General features: G+C 37.4%; 1 protein-coding gene across 1 annotated transcript in view; it reads left to right on the top strand.

The window, feature by feature from the left end:
* The first annotated feature begins 4,169 nt into the window (after positions 1–4,169).
* Positions 4,170–15,173, top strand: part of LOC106882581 (ribosome biogenesis protein NSA2 homolog) — an 18,100-nt gene continuing 7,096 nt past the window's right edge. The window contains exons 1-7 of the mRNA XM_014933307.2: positions 4,170–4,316; positions 5,911–5,978; positions 7,679–7,744; positions 9,012–9,065; positions 10,183–10,333; positions 11,926–12,010; positions 13,715–13,809. Coding sequence (XP_014788793.1) covers positions 4,314–4,316; positions 5,911–5,978; positions 7,679–7,744; positions 9,012–9,065; positions 10,183–10,333; positions 11,926–12,010; positions 13,715–13,809 — 522 coding nt within the window. The 5' untranslated portion in view covers positions 4,170–4,313. The remainder of the gene's footprint in view (positions 4,317–5,910; positions 5,979–7,678; positions 7,745–9,011; positions 9,066–10,182; positions 10,334–11,925; positions 12,011–13,714; positions 13,810–15,173) is intronic.

The following is a 15,173-nucleotide window of genomic DNA, read 5'->3' as shown; positions in this document are numbered from 1 at the left end:
TGTTCAGCTTTTCTCTCAAGATACTTACACTCTGACGGGTATTCACATTGACATTACACATCCAACGGAGCATACTGGCTTCATTCCTTGCGAGCTTACGTATGTCCTCAGCAGTTACAGCCCATGTTTCACTGCCATGTAGCATGGCTGTTCGTACGCATGCATCATACAGTCTGCCTTTTACTCCGAGTGAGAGTCCCTTTGTCGCCAGCAGGGGTAAGAGCTCTCTAAACTTTGCCCAGGCTATTCTTATTCTAGCAGCTACACTTTCAGTGCACCCACCCCCACTACTAACTTGGTCGCCCAGATAGCGGAAGCTATCGACTACCTCCAGTTTTTCACCCTGGAATGAGATACATTTTATATTTAAATGGGAGGTGCAAGCATGGCATTGCTTCCCAGTCACATGGTTCCGGGTTCAGTCCCACTGTGTGACACCTTGAGCAAGTGTCTTCTACTACAGCATCGGGCTGACCAGTGCCTTGTCAATGGATTTGGTAGACAGAAACTGAAAGAAGCCTGTTTTTTATATATATACACACTTTTATTATTTTACTTGTTTCAAGCATTTGACTGCAGCCATGCTGGAGCACCACCTTGAAGGATTTTAGTTGAATGAATCGCCCCCCCAGGACTTTTTTTTAAACCCTAGTACTTACTCTATCAGTCTCTTTTACCGAACTGCTAAGTTATGGGGAGATAAACACACAACACCGTCTGTCAAGCAGTGATGGTGGGGACAAACACGGACAATGACACACAAGTTTACACACACACATACACATGTTGCTATCGATCTATTTTATTCAAGGCAGGCACTGCCTACCTTGAATAAAATAGATCGATAGCAACATTTTCCTCTCATGGCAAAATATACAACAAGCTTTTTTCAGTTTCCATCTCACAAGACTTTGGTCAGCCTGAGGCTTTAGTAGAAGACACTTGGCCAAGGTACCACACATTGGGACTAAACCTGGAGCCATGTGCTTAGAAAGCAAGCTTCTTACCACACAGCCACGCCTGTCCCTGTAACTTAACAGTTCAGCAAAAAGAGACTAATAGAATTAGTACCAGGCTTTAAAAAGAAGAAAAGTACTGGAGTTGATTCAGTTGACTAAAAGTTCTTCAAGGCAATGCCCCAGCATCACCATGGTCTAATGACTGAAAGAGATGAAAGATAGAAGATTTATATATAACATATACATACACACACACTCAAGATTTTTTTTTTTATAGTTCCAACAAATTCTGCTTATGAGATTATGGTTGGCTCAAAACCTATAATTAAAGACACTTGTCCAAGGTGCCATGCTGTGGGACTGAACCCAGAACTACATGGTTGGGAAGCAAGCTTCTCAACCTCTCAAAAACAAGTAAGAGTTAAACAACAGGAAGGGGTCCGCCTATAGCAGGGTTTTTACCCATGGGTCCCTTTAGTCTCTATTTTACTTGGATAGACCCTTGTGGCCATTTAATGTTTAAAAAATCATTTTTATAGTTAAATATTATTAGGAATTTTATGAAAACAACATTTTAAAAAATATTTTGTGTATTGTAGAAGTAAATCCAATTTATTACAGATATATTTTTAATGATAAAATCGTATTTGGAACCTGGTTGAGAACCACTGATCTATGAAGCAGTTCCTGAATAAATCATTTGCACTGACACACACACACATATATATATATATAAAACCTGCATTTAGATTTTTCTGTTTACACATATACAAATGCGTACACATGCACACACTCACAAGTATCTACATGTATAGTGTGAATATTCAGACCCTTGACACAGACAATACTGCTATATAAGTCACAATATGTTACTCAGATGTCAACATCTTCGTCATCATTATTGTTTAAAATCCGTTTTCTATGCTGGCATGGGTTGAATGGTTTGACTGAAAACTGGTAAGCTGGGGAGCCTTTCTAACACCAACCACTCCAAGAGAATAGGAAGTAGTAGGTGGGTAGAGCTTGAATGGGTGAAAGAGGGACAGGGAATATAATCCTTTCTACTATAGGCACAGGCATGAAATTTTGGGGGAGGGGACTAGTTGATTACATCGACCCCAGTGATACTTAATTTATCGATCCCAAAAGATGAAAAGCAAGATCAACCTCGGTGGAGTTTGAATTCAGAACATAAGGATGGACAAAATGCTGCTAAGCGTTCTGCCTGGCTTGCTAATACTTCTGCTGGTTTGCCACCTTAAAGGAAACAGGTAGAGAATATAATGAAGAAGTGTTGAGGAATGGTAAGTTGGGAAAAAGGAAGAATAAATGCAACTGTAGAAATTGCCTAAGGTTGAGATGTCATTGGTTAATGTTACATGATATGATGAGGAGAGTTAAGGGAGAGGAAATGACCAACTTCAGTAAAAGGGGGCTGTATACCATGCTTCTGCTAATTTTTTATGGGGCCTATGTAAATATAAATGCAAGAAGGTATAGCCACCCATCCAGCTCCTTGCCTAAGCAGGATGTCAACAATGTACTGGCTGGTAAGAGGGGGGGGCTGGCACTTGTCATAACAAGGTAGACTAGAACAACCTAAAATAAAGTTCTATACTCAAAGCATAACACACAACCTGGTCCAAGAATCGAATCCCTGACATTATGATAATAAGCTGAACACTCTCACTACTAAGTCATCCTCATCATTTAACGTCCACTTTCCATGCTAGCATAGGTTGGGTGATTTGACTGAGGACTGGTGAAACCAGATGGCTACACCAGACTCCAATCTGATCTGGCAGAGTTTCTACAGCTGGATGCCCTTCCTAACACCAACCGCTCCAAGTGTGTAGTGGGTGCTTTTTACGTACCACCGGCACGAGGGCCAGTCCGGCGGTACTGGCAACGGCCACCCTCAAATGGTGTATTTTACGTGCCACCTGCACAGGAATCAGTCCAATGTTTTGTTCCCATGCCACCGGCACAAGTTGTCAAGCAGTGGTTGTGAACACACACACACACTCACACACACATTTACACACATATACGATGGTCTTCTTTGAGTTTCCGTCTACCAAACCCACTCACAAGGCTTTGGTTGGCCTGAGGCAACAGTAGAAGACACCTGCACAAGATGCCATGCAGTGGGAGTGAACCCAGATCTATGTGATAGGGAGGCTACTTACAATACAGCCATGCCAGCTCGAAATTTTTTTATTTTCTGTAAAGTACAATAATATACATAACCTATGTTGCAGAAAAATTCATGTTAATTTAAATAAAGTTCACTTCTGATGGAGCAAACCTATGAGAAGGGTTGTTGTTATTGTTTAACCCAAAGTTAGCCACTAAAAAGCACCCACTACACTCTCTGAGTGGTTGGCGTTAGGAAGGGCATCCAGCTGTAGAAACTCTGCCAAATCAGATTGGAGCCTGGTGTAGCCATCTGGTTTCACCAGTCCTCAGTCAAATCGTCCAACCCATGCTATCATGGAAAGCGGACGTTAAACGACGACGATGATGATGATGATGATGTTGTGACTTCATTAGTGCTGGTGCCATGGAAAAAAAACTGCACCCAGTACATTCTGTAAAGTGGTTTGGTATTAGGAACGACACCAAGCTGTAGAAAATTTGCCAAAATAGACACAGCTGTCTGACTAATGCATCCCGATGAACTGTTTGACTCTAATCCCAACATAGAATATGGACATTAAATGATGATGATGATATAATGTATCCTGTTTGGTTTAGCTCGTAATGTCAAACACTAAGCAACAAGATTCTAGAATACGTCCTTTTATTCTAATATCTTCTTCATTTGAACTGCTGTATACCATGCTTCTGCTAATTTTTTATGGTGCCTATGTAAAATTACCTGATGGAGCAAACCTATGAGAAGGGTTGTTGTTATTGTTTAACCCAAAGTTAGCCCTTATTGAGCAGATCTGTGATCAAAAGTGTTCCACTTACGGCCATTACGTTTTTTTTCATTGAGGTATTGTGTATCTATAACAGCTTTATCAAATGTAACACTCTATTTTAAGATTGCAGGTTTAAATTTGAGGCAGATTTTACTGCTATTGTTGGAAAATCCATCATCCGCAGATAGGTCCCTGATAGTTTTGTATATGTGCGTGTTTGCATGGGTGTGTGTACGTATGTTTGACGCAATTTCAAGCAGACGCCATAATAATGTGTGACTTAATTACCCTTACGGACATGCGCACAAGAAACTTCCTTTCAAGGTGTCACGCTCCTCGGTCGCTGACACGAAATTTGTTTTTCTTGTCAAAAACAAATTAATTTCCCACGTTTTAGAAGAAAGGATCATATTTATAACAACCAAACATGGTAAGTAAAGTTTATAATAAAATATTTCCACCATTTAATTATCATAGAATACTTTAAGAGTTTATATTATCGTTAAATATTTGTCGACACGTGTGGATATTTGGTTTATACAAAACACTCCATTAAACAATTTTCCCCAAAACTTTTGGTATCTGCCAAATATATTATAGAAGTATATAATGGCTACATTTCCTATTATGTTAGGAAATTATTTGTTTAGGTAATTTCCTATTGGACGTTCGTAAAATCATAGTGATCCCAAAAGTTTATTTCGATATAATATTTCATAATTATAAGTAGTACACACTGCGAACAGCGATTAAAAAGTGAGGAAAAACGTTAGACTTATTTTGAATAGAGTTTTTTCCCTGGGCACTACAATCCACGGCAGGCATACCAAGCAATTACAAATCTCTGAGTTTGACAAAGATTGGGCCAGTGTCGTAATTGTATGCTTTTCATTGAGTATCTGCTGATCTGTAAGTATTGCGTTGGGATTCACAATAAATCAAGGAGCAGCAGGGTGTCCACAAGACATGTTAATCGAGTTGAAATTGAAACAAACAAATTCAAATTTAAGCACGTCAAATAGGAAATTACCGTTGTTTTTTACAACGAGGTATTTTATTACGCTTCATTATGTGTGTACTTCGAAAATTATGTGTCAATAAAAATATTATTTACTATTAATATTGTCTGGATATTGCGTCAAGACAACACAATCCCTGTTAAAGAAATCGGGTTGACAGAAACTGTGGATCCCTGTCGGATATATATTTCTGTTGGAATATACTGTGTTCCACTTAATTTTGAAAATAATGAATTCTGTAAAATAATTTTGTCATTATTAATCTGGTGTTTAGAACAAACATAAGATTTTGTTGAAGAATTTTACTCTAGATCATTTTAAAACAATGTATTTGTATCATTGAACCAAAGTGATCTCAGGTGGGTTGGTAATCAAAGGTGGTCAGACATTCAACATAACCAATAATTATATCTATGTAGGTGAGTTGTACGAGTGCAGCTAAACAAATGAAGTTTTATGGAATATGAAGGAATTACTACTCCAATGTTTTCTGTAACTGTTAAGCTCCATACTGTTATACATGGAGAATTGGGAAGAGTATCGTGATTAGCATAGGACTGCTATAAACCTGATGTTAAATTGAATGGCATCGAATGTAATAAATCATGAACGTTTTGATTTTTGTTGTTCACCGTGCATATGATGATATCGGTTGGCAGATATCAATATTGGTCGACAAACAGTTCACTGAAGTTATAAACACAAGTCAATGCTCGTCTTATATTCATCAGTGCCTCTGGCTGATGAGATACATTGATGTTGAAACGCTGGGTTGCTTCAGAGCCTCTTGGATTAATGAATCAAATGCTATGAACACACATTCATCATAAAGGAGAAGCTGTTCTGTAACGAAACAATAATGATTAGCATTTTAATATTTGAATTTACTGGACCATATTAAAAATAAATATGCAAATCCTGGTTTAACGTAATGTCAAACATCTATTTATACTGAATTTGTTAAAATGTTTCTTTTAAAACCTTTAAATTCTCTTAATATTTCAGCCGCAGAACGAACATATTGAACTCCACCGTAAACGTTACGGACGTCGGTTTGACTATGAAGAAAAAAAGTGAGCCATTTATGTTTACATTTCTTTTAAGATAGTGGTAGAAGTAGATTGTGTCATTTAAAATTCTTGCACACTATGAATTGACTAATCTACGAGCTGTCTTTAGGAGCTAGATATTTACAAAACACACATATATAGACGCAGGTATGGGTTTGGTACCACTCTTTGGCATTACAAGTGTTTTGAATACCCCAGAGTGGATTTGGTAAATGGAAACCTGTTGTGTGTTTGTATATATATATATATACATACACACACATTGTATTTGATGCTATAAAAGCACACTCCAATTTAATAGCACATATTGAAGAAAAAGTTTTCAATGTATTTAAGCACTCGAGTATAGAGTCCAATTTTCACATATAGGAGTGATTTTTGGCGGGGAGACATTTGTCTGGAAAAAATGGGCATCTTAAATATGGCATGTGTGTATGTATGTATGTGTATATATATATATATATATATATATATATATACACACATTTTATGTCTCTATTTTTCAATACTGGCATAGGTTAGATGGATATGTTATTGAGGCATTGTTTTATTACCCGTTGCCCTTTCTGCCTCTAATCTTTACCTGTTATTTAAAGTAAGAAGCCCACATATCTGTACATACACACAAGCAAGGAAACATATCTCTCAGGCTCTATATACTTTCTTGCAAATGTGTGTGTGGGCTTAGCCATGTAGTTTCCTCATTCCAAATGAATCTTGCCAGTATTCTCTCATGCATAACCAATGTCAGATGAAAGTAATTGCAAATGTTAAACTATGACACCGGAAGACAGTTGGAGAAGGTTCTATTTCAAAATGATTTAATACAGTAACACACAATTATAACTTCAATCTACTTATATTGGTAGTCATTACACCACATATTTGTACAGTTGCATTACAACATGTTGGTGAAATGACAGTGATGCAGATGATAAAAATATTCAAATACAAAACTAGACCAGTTGGGGAATAAATAAACCATTGCATTAGTTCTGATTCCCTGATAGTTAAATTCTCTTTGTATTTTTTAACATTACTGTCATTACTTTAACACACACCACTTATACTAATTCACTTCATAATAAGTATTTACCTTATTCTTTAAACTCTTTAATAAGCGTAGACAATTTGCTTGAATGCATTTTCCAATATTACTGAAATTCAGCCCAGCAGATGAGCTGCCAGATTTCAACCTCTATTCCACATCTTGGATGAAAAAAAAAAAAAATAGAAGTCACATTTAATGCATTTCAGTTTTTCTGCTTGGTATATTAGTTGGGCAACCAACTGTAAAATAACCCTTCTAAGAACTTCATATTGGACAATATTCTTGGAATGCTCTTATATTCCAATCATGCTTCATGACAGAATATGCATTTTAACCCCAGACAAAAAAAAAATGGAGCTTAAAGGTAAATTTAATTAGCAGCCTTTGTGTCATAAGTCTGTTGTGGCAAAGTTCAATGGGATAACAATAGCTGCTAGATATATTTCCCCTTGTGAATCCCTTCAAATTCAGTGCCAGCAAGGAAAACTGTCATGATCAAAACAGTAAGAAAAGTAATTAGCTAACTTTTACTTAAAATTCATCTTTTCATTTATGATATCTTAAATTATATCATTATCATTGCATCTCATAAAAGATATATCTGTTCATGTAGATGTTGTTTTATTCAGTTACATTTTCTTCTTTTCCCCAGACGAAAGAAGGAAGGCCGTATGCCTCACATTATGTCTGATAAGGCACAGAAACTCAGAGGTTTGAAGTAAGTATTACTTTCTGTATTTTGTTGACCTTCTTTGGCAATGGGTGGTGGTGGGGAGGGGTTGCTATTGGTTCACTATGAGTCAGTACAGTTTTTTGTTTTCTAGAAATATATTTTACCTTATTTAATACAAGAATCTAACAGTACACAGACTGATATTGATGAGAAATTGCTAATATTTAGTTTCTGTATTATCATGAACTTAACCCCTTTGTTACTTCATTTCTCTTGAAATACACTGCCTTTATTTCAATTTTCAAAATTATGAAACATTTAATAAAATAATTGTTATTATTAACCCCTTTATTACCATATTTTTGTTCAAATATACTACTTTGTTTCAATTAATTTTTTTTTTTTAAATAAAGAATTTAATAATAAAATTATTAAGTAGGTGTTTAGAACATACATTAACATGAAATTCTGATAGACAGTTTTAATTTATATCTCTTTAAAACTGATGAATTGTATCATAGAAGCAATGGCAGTTTCATGCAAGATGGAATCAAGAAGGTTAAGCTGGTGTTTGGAACATAATTTAACATGAAATTTTATGGAAGATTTTAATGTAGATTACATCAAAACAGCAAATTTGTATTGTATAAATAAGGACAGTTTCAGATGGGTTATCAAAAGGGATTAAATGAATTTTTGCAAATTTGGATATTTTTGGTGGAAAAGATGGGGGAACAATGTCTCCTCTTACTGCTCATTAGCAGTAAAGTGAAAAGGTAGGAAATTTGTCAGTCAGAGGCAGGCAAATTTATGTGCCTTGAATAATGGCACAGTATAAGAGGTGTAGTTGTACAGTTTGAGCCTATCACATATTCAACAGTACTTAAGCATTTTAAACCTTAAAGTACAGCTACTGTACTCCATTGTGGTTAACAAAGAAATGTATCTCCTGTTTCTTTATTGCTCATTCCCATTTAATGTAAATGTATTCTTTGATTTAACCCTTTAGCATTTAAACCAGCCAAATCTGGCCCAAATATTTGACCTGCTTTATATTCAAACTGGCAAGATTTGGCCTCTCATACATATCCTACAATGTCATTCTAAACATAAATAGTCATGCCATTGAAATCTCCAGGCTACAAGATAATGCATGGTTAATTCAAAACATTGTGAATAAATAAGCATTGCAGTTGATATATGAATACTAAAGAGTTAATAATCTTAGTTCATTAATAATAATGTTCAGAATACTACCTTTCTTTTAAACTAAACCATGTCTCATTTTATTTAATACTTTGTCTCTTCACAGGGCCAAATTATATCACAAGAAACGACATGCTGAGAAGATACAAATGAAAAAGACGTATGTATTTTAATCTTACAACAACATTTACTGTAAATTTATTAATCTTGGCTTTTACTAGTTTGTCATTGGTCTGTGGCCATGCTGGGGCATCACTTTCAGTTTGTCTATTAAGTTGAACCCACCACTTTTATTGAATACAGAACAAGGCAGAAATGGAAGTGAACCTGGGAGGAATTTGAACTCAAAATATGAAAGACATATTTGAAAACCACCACCAAGTGCTAATATATTGGGTCATCCCATAAATAATGCGTTGATCAAACCCCAGCATGTGTCCAGTTTAACACTGCCCCTTTCAGAGTTTTTGCATCTCCTGATCCAAGCCAATTTGATTGTGTGTGTGTAAAAAGGTTGGAGCCTCCATCAGTCAGAGCTGACCATTTATCAGCATTTGTATGTGCAAACTTAGGTAAAGCTTCTTGTGAAAGACTGGCATTTGATCATGTGTGCAAGTGTCCCTTTTCCATGATACTAATGTTGCCCAAAGGTATGGCTGCTACTCAGGAGCTGATATTACTTGGTACCCATGTTGTTACAGGTGTTGCTGTTAGAATGCAAAGATCTGGAAAATAATACTGCAAGGTATCTTGACCAACACTATTAGTTCTGCCAGTTTGTCCCCTGGATTGCTACTTTTTCATTGACCCTTAAAGGATGAAAGGCAAAGTTGACCTCAGCAGGATTTGAACTCCAATGCAGGGGCATTCTATCTGACACTCTTACAACTCTGGTAGTTTGCCTTCTATGATTGTCTGCTGCACAGCGTCTGTCACTGATTTCACTGACAAAATTTGGTCAGCCCAGTACTGTGGTGTATAAAAACACTCGCTCATGGTATCACACAGTGGAGTTGAACCTGGAACTGTGTGATTGTGAAGTAAACTTCTAAACTACACTGGGGTATTGTGAATTGTCAGCTCTCTGTTGTGGCATCTGTTGAGCTGGAGTAATGCTTTGCACACAGGACAATGTAGAAGGCACTTGGTGAACTAAGACATGTAGAGCTGGTACAGAAATGTTGGGGAGAGAGAGAAACTAACAGCTAGGTTATTCTTTTTAGTGAAATATTTCGCTCATTTGTAATGCTAAATATTGTCTTTATTGTATTTTATAGCATAAGAATGCATGAAATGAAGAAAACAAAACAGAAGGCTGATGATGCTGTCCCAGAAGGAGCCGTACCAGCATATTTGTTGGACAGGGAGGGTCAGACAAGGGCTAAGGTTTTGTCGAACATGATTAAACAGAAACGGAAGGAGAAAGCTGTAAGTTATCACTTTCTACATTGTGAAATTTAGGAGATTTGGTCAAAGCTTTGAACTATTTAACCCTTAAGGCCATAACTTTGTGCTTAAGTATATATACTGTATTTGATGGCATATAAGATGCACATTTCCTGCTCCAAAAAATGATCTCAGTTCCTATATGCAAAGTTAAGATTACATTATGTGCTTTAATATAATGCTCTGGTTCTGCCAGTTTGCTATTGTGAGTGGATTTGATAGGCAGAAATTGAAAGAAGACTTTATGTGTGTTTGTGTTATATCTGCAGTTGCTTATATGGAAGTGTGGTAGTCTGTTGTTAGGTTCTCTTGTCAACAAACAACTTTTTTTTTCATAAATATGCAAATATGAAATTAGGGTGCATCTTGTTTGCCATCAAATATATAGTTGTTATAACATTTGCAAATTTAAGTTTGTGTCTGATGAACAGAAGTGAGACTTCTGCTTTGAGTAGAGCTCTTCATGTTGTAAGTTGAAGTTTGTGGCTAAATAGTTAATGTTGAATGGCATAGTTCTGAGGTTTTGAATTTACACATCATTACTTGTGTTAAGCTTTAGGTATTCTATGGCATCATAGTTGGAACAGGCAATCCCGTAACTAAGATTTATATTCTAAACTGACAGTCTTTATAACCAATCATAGTTTTACTGATAAATCTTTTAAAAATTCAAAAGTTTATTCTGTCTGATATCACTGAAATGCTTGAAATGCTATAGAAAAGTTTTTTGTTGTTTTCTGGAACATGACATCAACTTAATGAAAAATATGTAATTTTTAATGAAATTTTATAGAGGTAAGATTTTGATGGACTAGATTGCAATTATGCTAATAAAATGTAGAAAAGTAATAGCATATATTTATTGCAAATATACATATGAGAAGTCGCCTTACTGGCACGTGAGAAGCAACATTCGAGTATGGTCGTTGCCAGTGCTGCTGAACTGGCTCCTGTGCAGATGACATGTAAAAAACACCATTTGAGTGTGGCCGTTGCCAGTACCGCCTGACTGGCACGTAAAAGTACCCACTACACTCTTGGAGTGGTTGGCATTAGGAAGGGCATCCAGCTGTAGAAACTCTGCCAGATCAGATTGGTGCACCAGTCCTCAGTCAAACCGTCCAAACCATGCCAGCCTGGAAAGCAGAGGTTAAACGATGATGATGATGAAATATATTCATTTCAAACTTAGTGTTCTTTTGATAAAAGTTACAATATAATTATTATATGAATTAACAGATATTGCACAAAACAATAACTTATGTTAGATGTATGGTAGCCCATTGGGAACTATTCTGCATCTTTAGTATTTCTTACTCTAAAATGAGGGTACTTTATTGTAACCTCTTTGTGTGTATTAGTTTGATACAAAAGTGTAAAGCATAAAAACCGTTTTGATGAAAATTGAAATATTCCAAAAGCAAATCTGGTGTAGTACAAAACTGTGTTTAGTGTTTAATTTATTTTGTGCAATTATTGTAGAATTAACACAAGTTGATTAATTTTGGTTGCCATTGTATACATAGCAAAATTGATGTTTGTTTCTGTCTAAAAGTAATGTTTTCTATTTTCAGGGTAAATGGAATGTGCCTCTCCCCAAAGTAAAGGGTATCAGTGAGACAGAAGTTTTCAAAGTAGTCAAAACTGGCAAAAGACAAAGTAAGTAAATATTACTTTTATATTTTGGTACAAGGCTAGCAATTTCAAGGGAGAGAGTGAGTTACATCAACCCCAGTGTTCAACGGGTACTTATTTTATCAACTCTGAAAGGACAAAAGGCAAAGTTGACTTTGGTGGAATTTGAACTCAGAATGTAAAGATGGATGAAATGACATTAAGCATTTTACCTGCCTAGTTTGGGTGAAACCACATTTTGTTTTATAATCAGGAGGCAAGGCAATGATCATGACTCTTTACAGGGCATCTGAGTGTAGTGGGAGGGGAGGGAGGACCTGGCTTGTATACTTACAACAAAACGGCCTTGGCTAAAGGCACATCTTGTGTCAGACTGGATGATAGATTGCCTGCCACCAGAGTAGACTATGGTGGGATTTGAACTCAAAACACAAAGGTCCAGAATACTCTTGAGAGGTATCCAGTTCAACATCCCTTTTGTTCCACTAATCAGCTGCCCTGGATTGGTATTTTTCATCACCCCCCTCCCCCCAAAAATACAGATGAAAGGCACAGTTGAACCCAGCGGGATTTCGTCTCAGAATGTAAGGAGCCAGAACAAAATACCACTAGGTATTTTGTTGAGTGCTCTGATTCTACCAGTTTAACCATTCTGAGTGGATTTGACGGGCAGAAATTGAAAGAAGACTGTGTATGATATCTGCAGTTGCTTATATGGAAGTGTGACAGTCAGTGTTGTTAGGTTCTCTTGTCAACAAATCACCCTGGCACTTTGTAACTTCACAGGTGTTTGGAGTAAGTGATCTCTTAATTGAGAAAGTGGTAAAGTATAGAGTTAAAAAGGGCATCTGGTTGTAAAACAATGCCTCAATAACATGTTCATCAAACCCATACAAGTATGGAAAAATAAATGTATGAAGAACAACAAACTTTTGTCCAAGCACTTGTGTGTGTATAAAGGCGCAATGGCCCAGTGGTTAGGGCAATGGACTCGCGGTTTCGATTCCCAGATTGAGCGAAAACACCTAAAGCTCCACGAGGCTCTGGCAGGAGATGGTGGCGACCCCTGCTGTACTCTTCCACCACAACTTTCTCTCACTCTTACTTCCTGTTTCTGTTGTGCCTGTAATTCAAAGGGTCAGCCTTGTCACAGTGTGTCACGCTGAATATCTCCGAGAACTACGTTAAGGGTACATGTGTCTGTGGAGTGCTCAGCCACTTGCGTGTTAATTTCACGAGCAGGCTGTTCTGTTGATCGAATCAACTGGAACTCGCGACGGAGTGCCGACAACAACAAAAAGGGTAAAGACCTCCTTCGCCCATGAATGACCATGACCATGGGATTACACCTAAAAAGTTATCCCCCTCGACACGAGGCACAAGCTCACACAAAGTTGCTTATGGAAGATCAGCCGTATGCATACATGCCACCGATGTTACCCAAGGGAAAGGCCTAGTCAGCTTGGCACCAGTAATGCCACAACTCATTTCTAATGTCTTGCTCAAGAACACAACACACTGCCTGGTCCAGGAATTGAACTCACTACCTTATGATTGTGAGCCTGATGCTCTAACCACTGAACCATGTGCCTAAGTGTGTCTATACATAGACACACACACATACACGTGTATATGAGAGACACAGGCAGCTACTATGTTTGTATCTCTGCAGACACTTGTAATAAATGAACTGAATGTCTTATGGAACTTTGTTTTCTATTTTTACAGAGAAAGCTTGGAAACGAATGGTAACAAAAGTCACATTTGTTGGTGACGGTTTCACAAGGAAGCCTCCAAAATTTGAAAGATTTATTCGGCCAATGGTAAGTATTCTAATTTGCACCTTCTTTGCTGCAACTACTTTGTGGTTCAAGTTCATTATCATCATCGTCTTTTTAATGTTCACTGTTCTATGCTTGCATGGATGGACAGAATTTGTTGAGGCGGATTTTCTTTGGCTGAATGCCCTTCCAGTTACCAATCCATGCCTGCTTTTAAGTAAGAGCATATCTTCCTGTAACCTGATATGTTTTCATGGAAGATTGGAAACTCATTTACAACTGTCAAAGAAACAGTAACACACACATTCATCTATATAAATGTATATACACATACACACACAAACGGGCTTCTTGCAGGATTTCAACTCTGAACGCCAATTGTCAAATATCACAAGACATTTCATGCAATGCTCTAATGAGTCTGCTAATTAGTCTTAACAAAATCCCATTGATTGATATCTCTCACTTGTATTGGTTTTGTTGTTTCCCTTTTAACTGCAGATAATCTAAAATATGGAATTAACAATATTTGCATCCAATATTTTCCTTGCAAATCAAGAAAGCACAGTATTGATACGAAGGTCAGCTGAAATGTTCAAAGGCTGGCCAAGATACTTTCATGGAATGTGATGAAATGAACTTTATTTTTCAACATAGTTCCCCTTGTGGTTCACTCTCTTCCATCAGTGTTACAGTGCTTTGGATCTCATTAGAGAAGAAGTTTTAATCCTGTTTGTCAAAAAAGTCTTCAACAGCAGATATGACCTCATCATCACTGATACTAGTGCCCAGCCAAGTGTTTTTTTATATTTTTATGAGCGAGATCGTTGCCAGTGCCCCTGGACTGGCTCTTGTGTGGGTGGCACATAAACTACACCATTTTGAGCGTGGCCGTTGCCAGTACCGCCTGACTGGCCTTTGTAGGATTTTCGAGCGAGATCGTTGCCAGTGCCCCTGGACTGGCTCTTGTGCGGGTGGCACATAAAATACACCATTCTGAGCGTGGCCGTTGCCAGTACCGCCTCACTGGCCTTCGTGCGGGTAACACTTAAAAGCACCCACTACACTCTCTGAATGGTTGGCATTAGAAACTCTGCCAAATCAGATTGGAGCCTGGTGTTGCCATCCGGTTTCACCAGTCCTCAGTCAAATCGTCCAACCCATGCTAGCATGGAAAACGGACGTTAAACGATGATGATGATTGGCTATTTGATTTATAGTCAATTGCTTGTCATCCATCACCATGTAGTGAACATGATTGTTTTCCTCGATCATGGCAGCTGCAGGATGTCCAGACCTAGGACCATCTTCAAGACTCTCTGTTCCCTTCCTGAATTCAGCTGCCCACTTTAGCACTGCTCGAGCACCATCTCCTAATGTAGTGACTATGTCAGCATGAATGTTCT

The sequence above is a fragment of the Octopus bimaculoides genome, chromosome 2 (assembly GCF_001194135.2).
Source record: "Octopus bimaculoides isolate UCB-OBI-ISO-001 chromosome 2, ASM119413v2, whole genome shotgun sequence".
Lineage (NCBI taxonomy): Eukaryota > Metazoa > Mollusca > Cephalopoda > Octopoda > Octopodidae > Octopus > Octopus bimaculoides.
The sequence above is the reverse complement of the archived record's forward strand: the minus strand, read 5'-3'. Positions and strand labels throughout refer to the sequence as shown.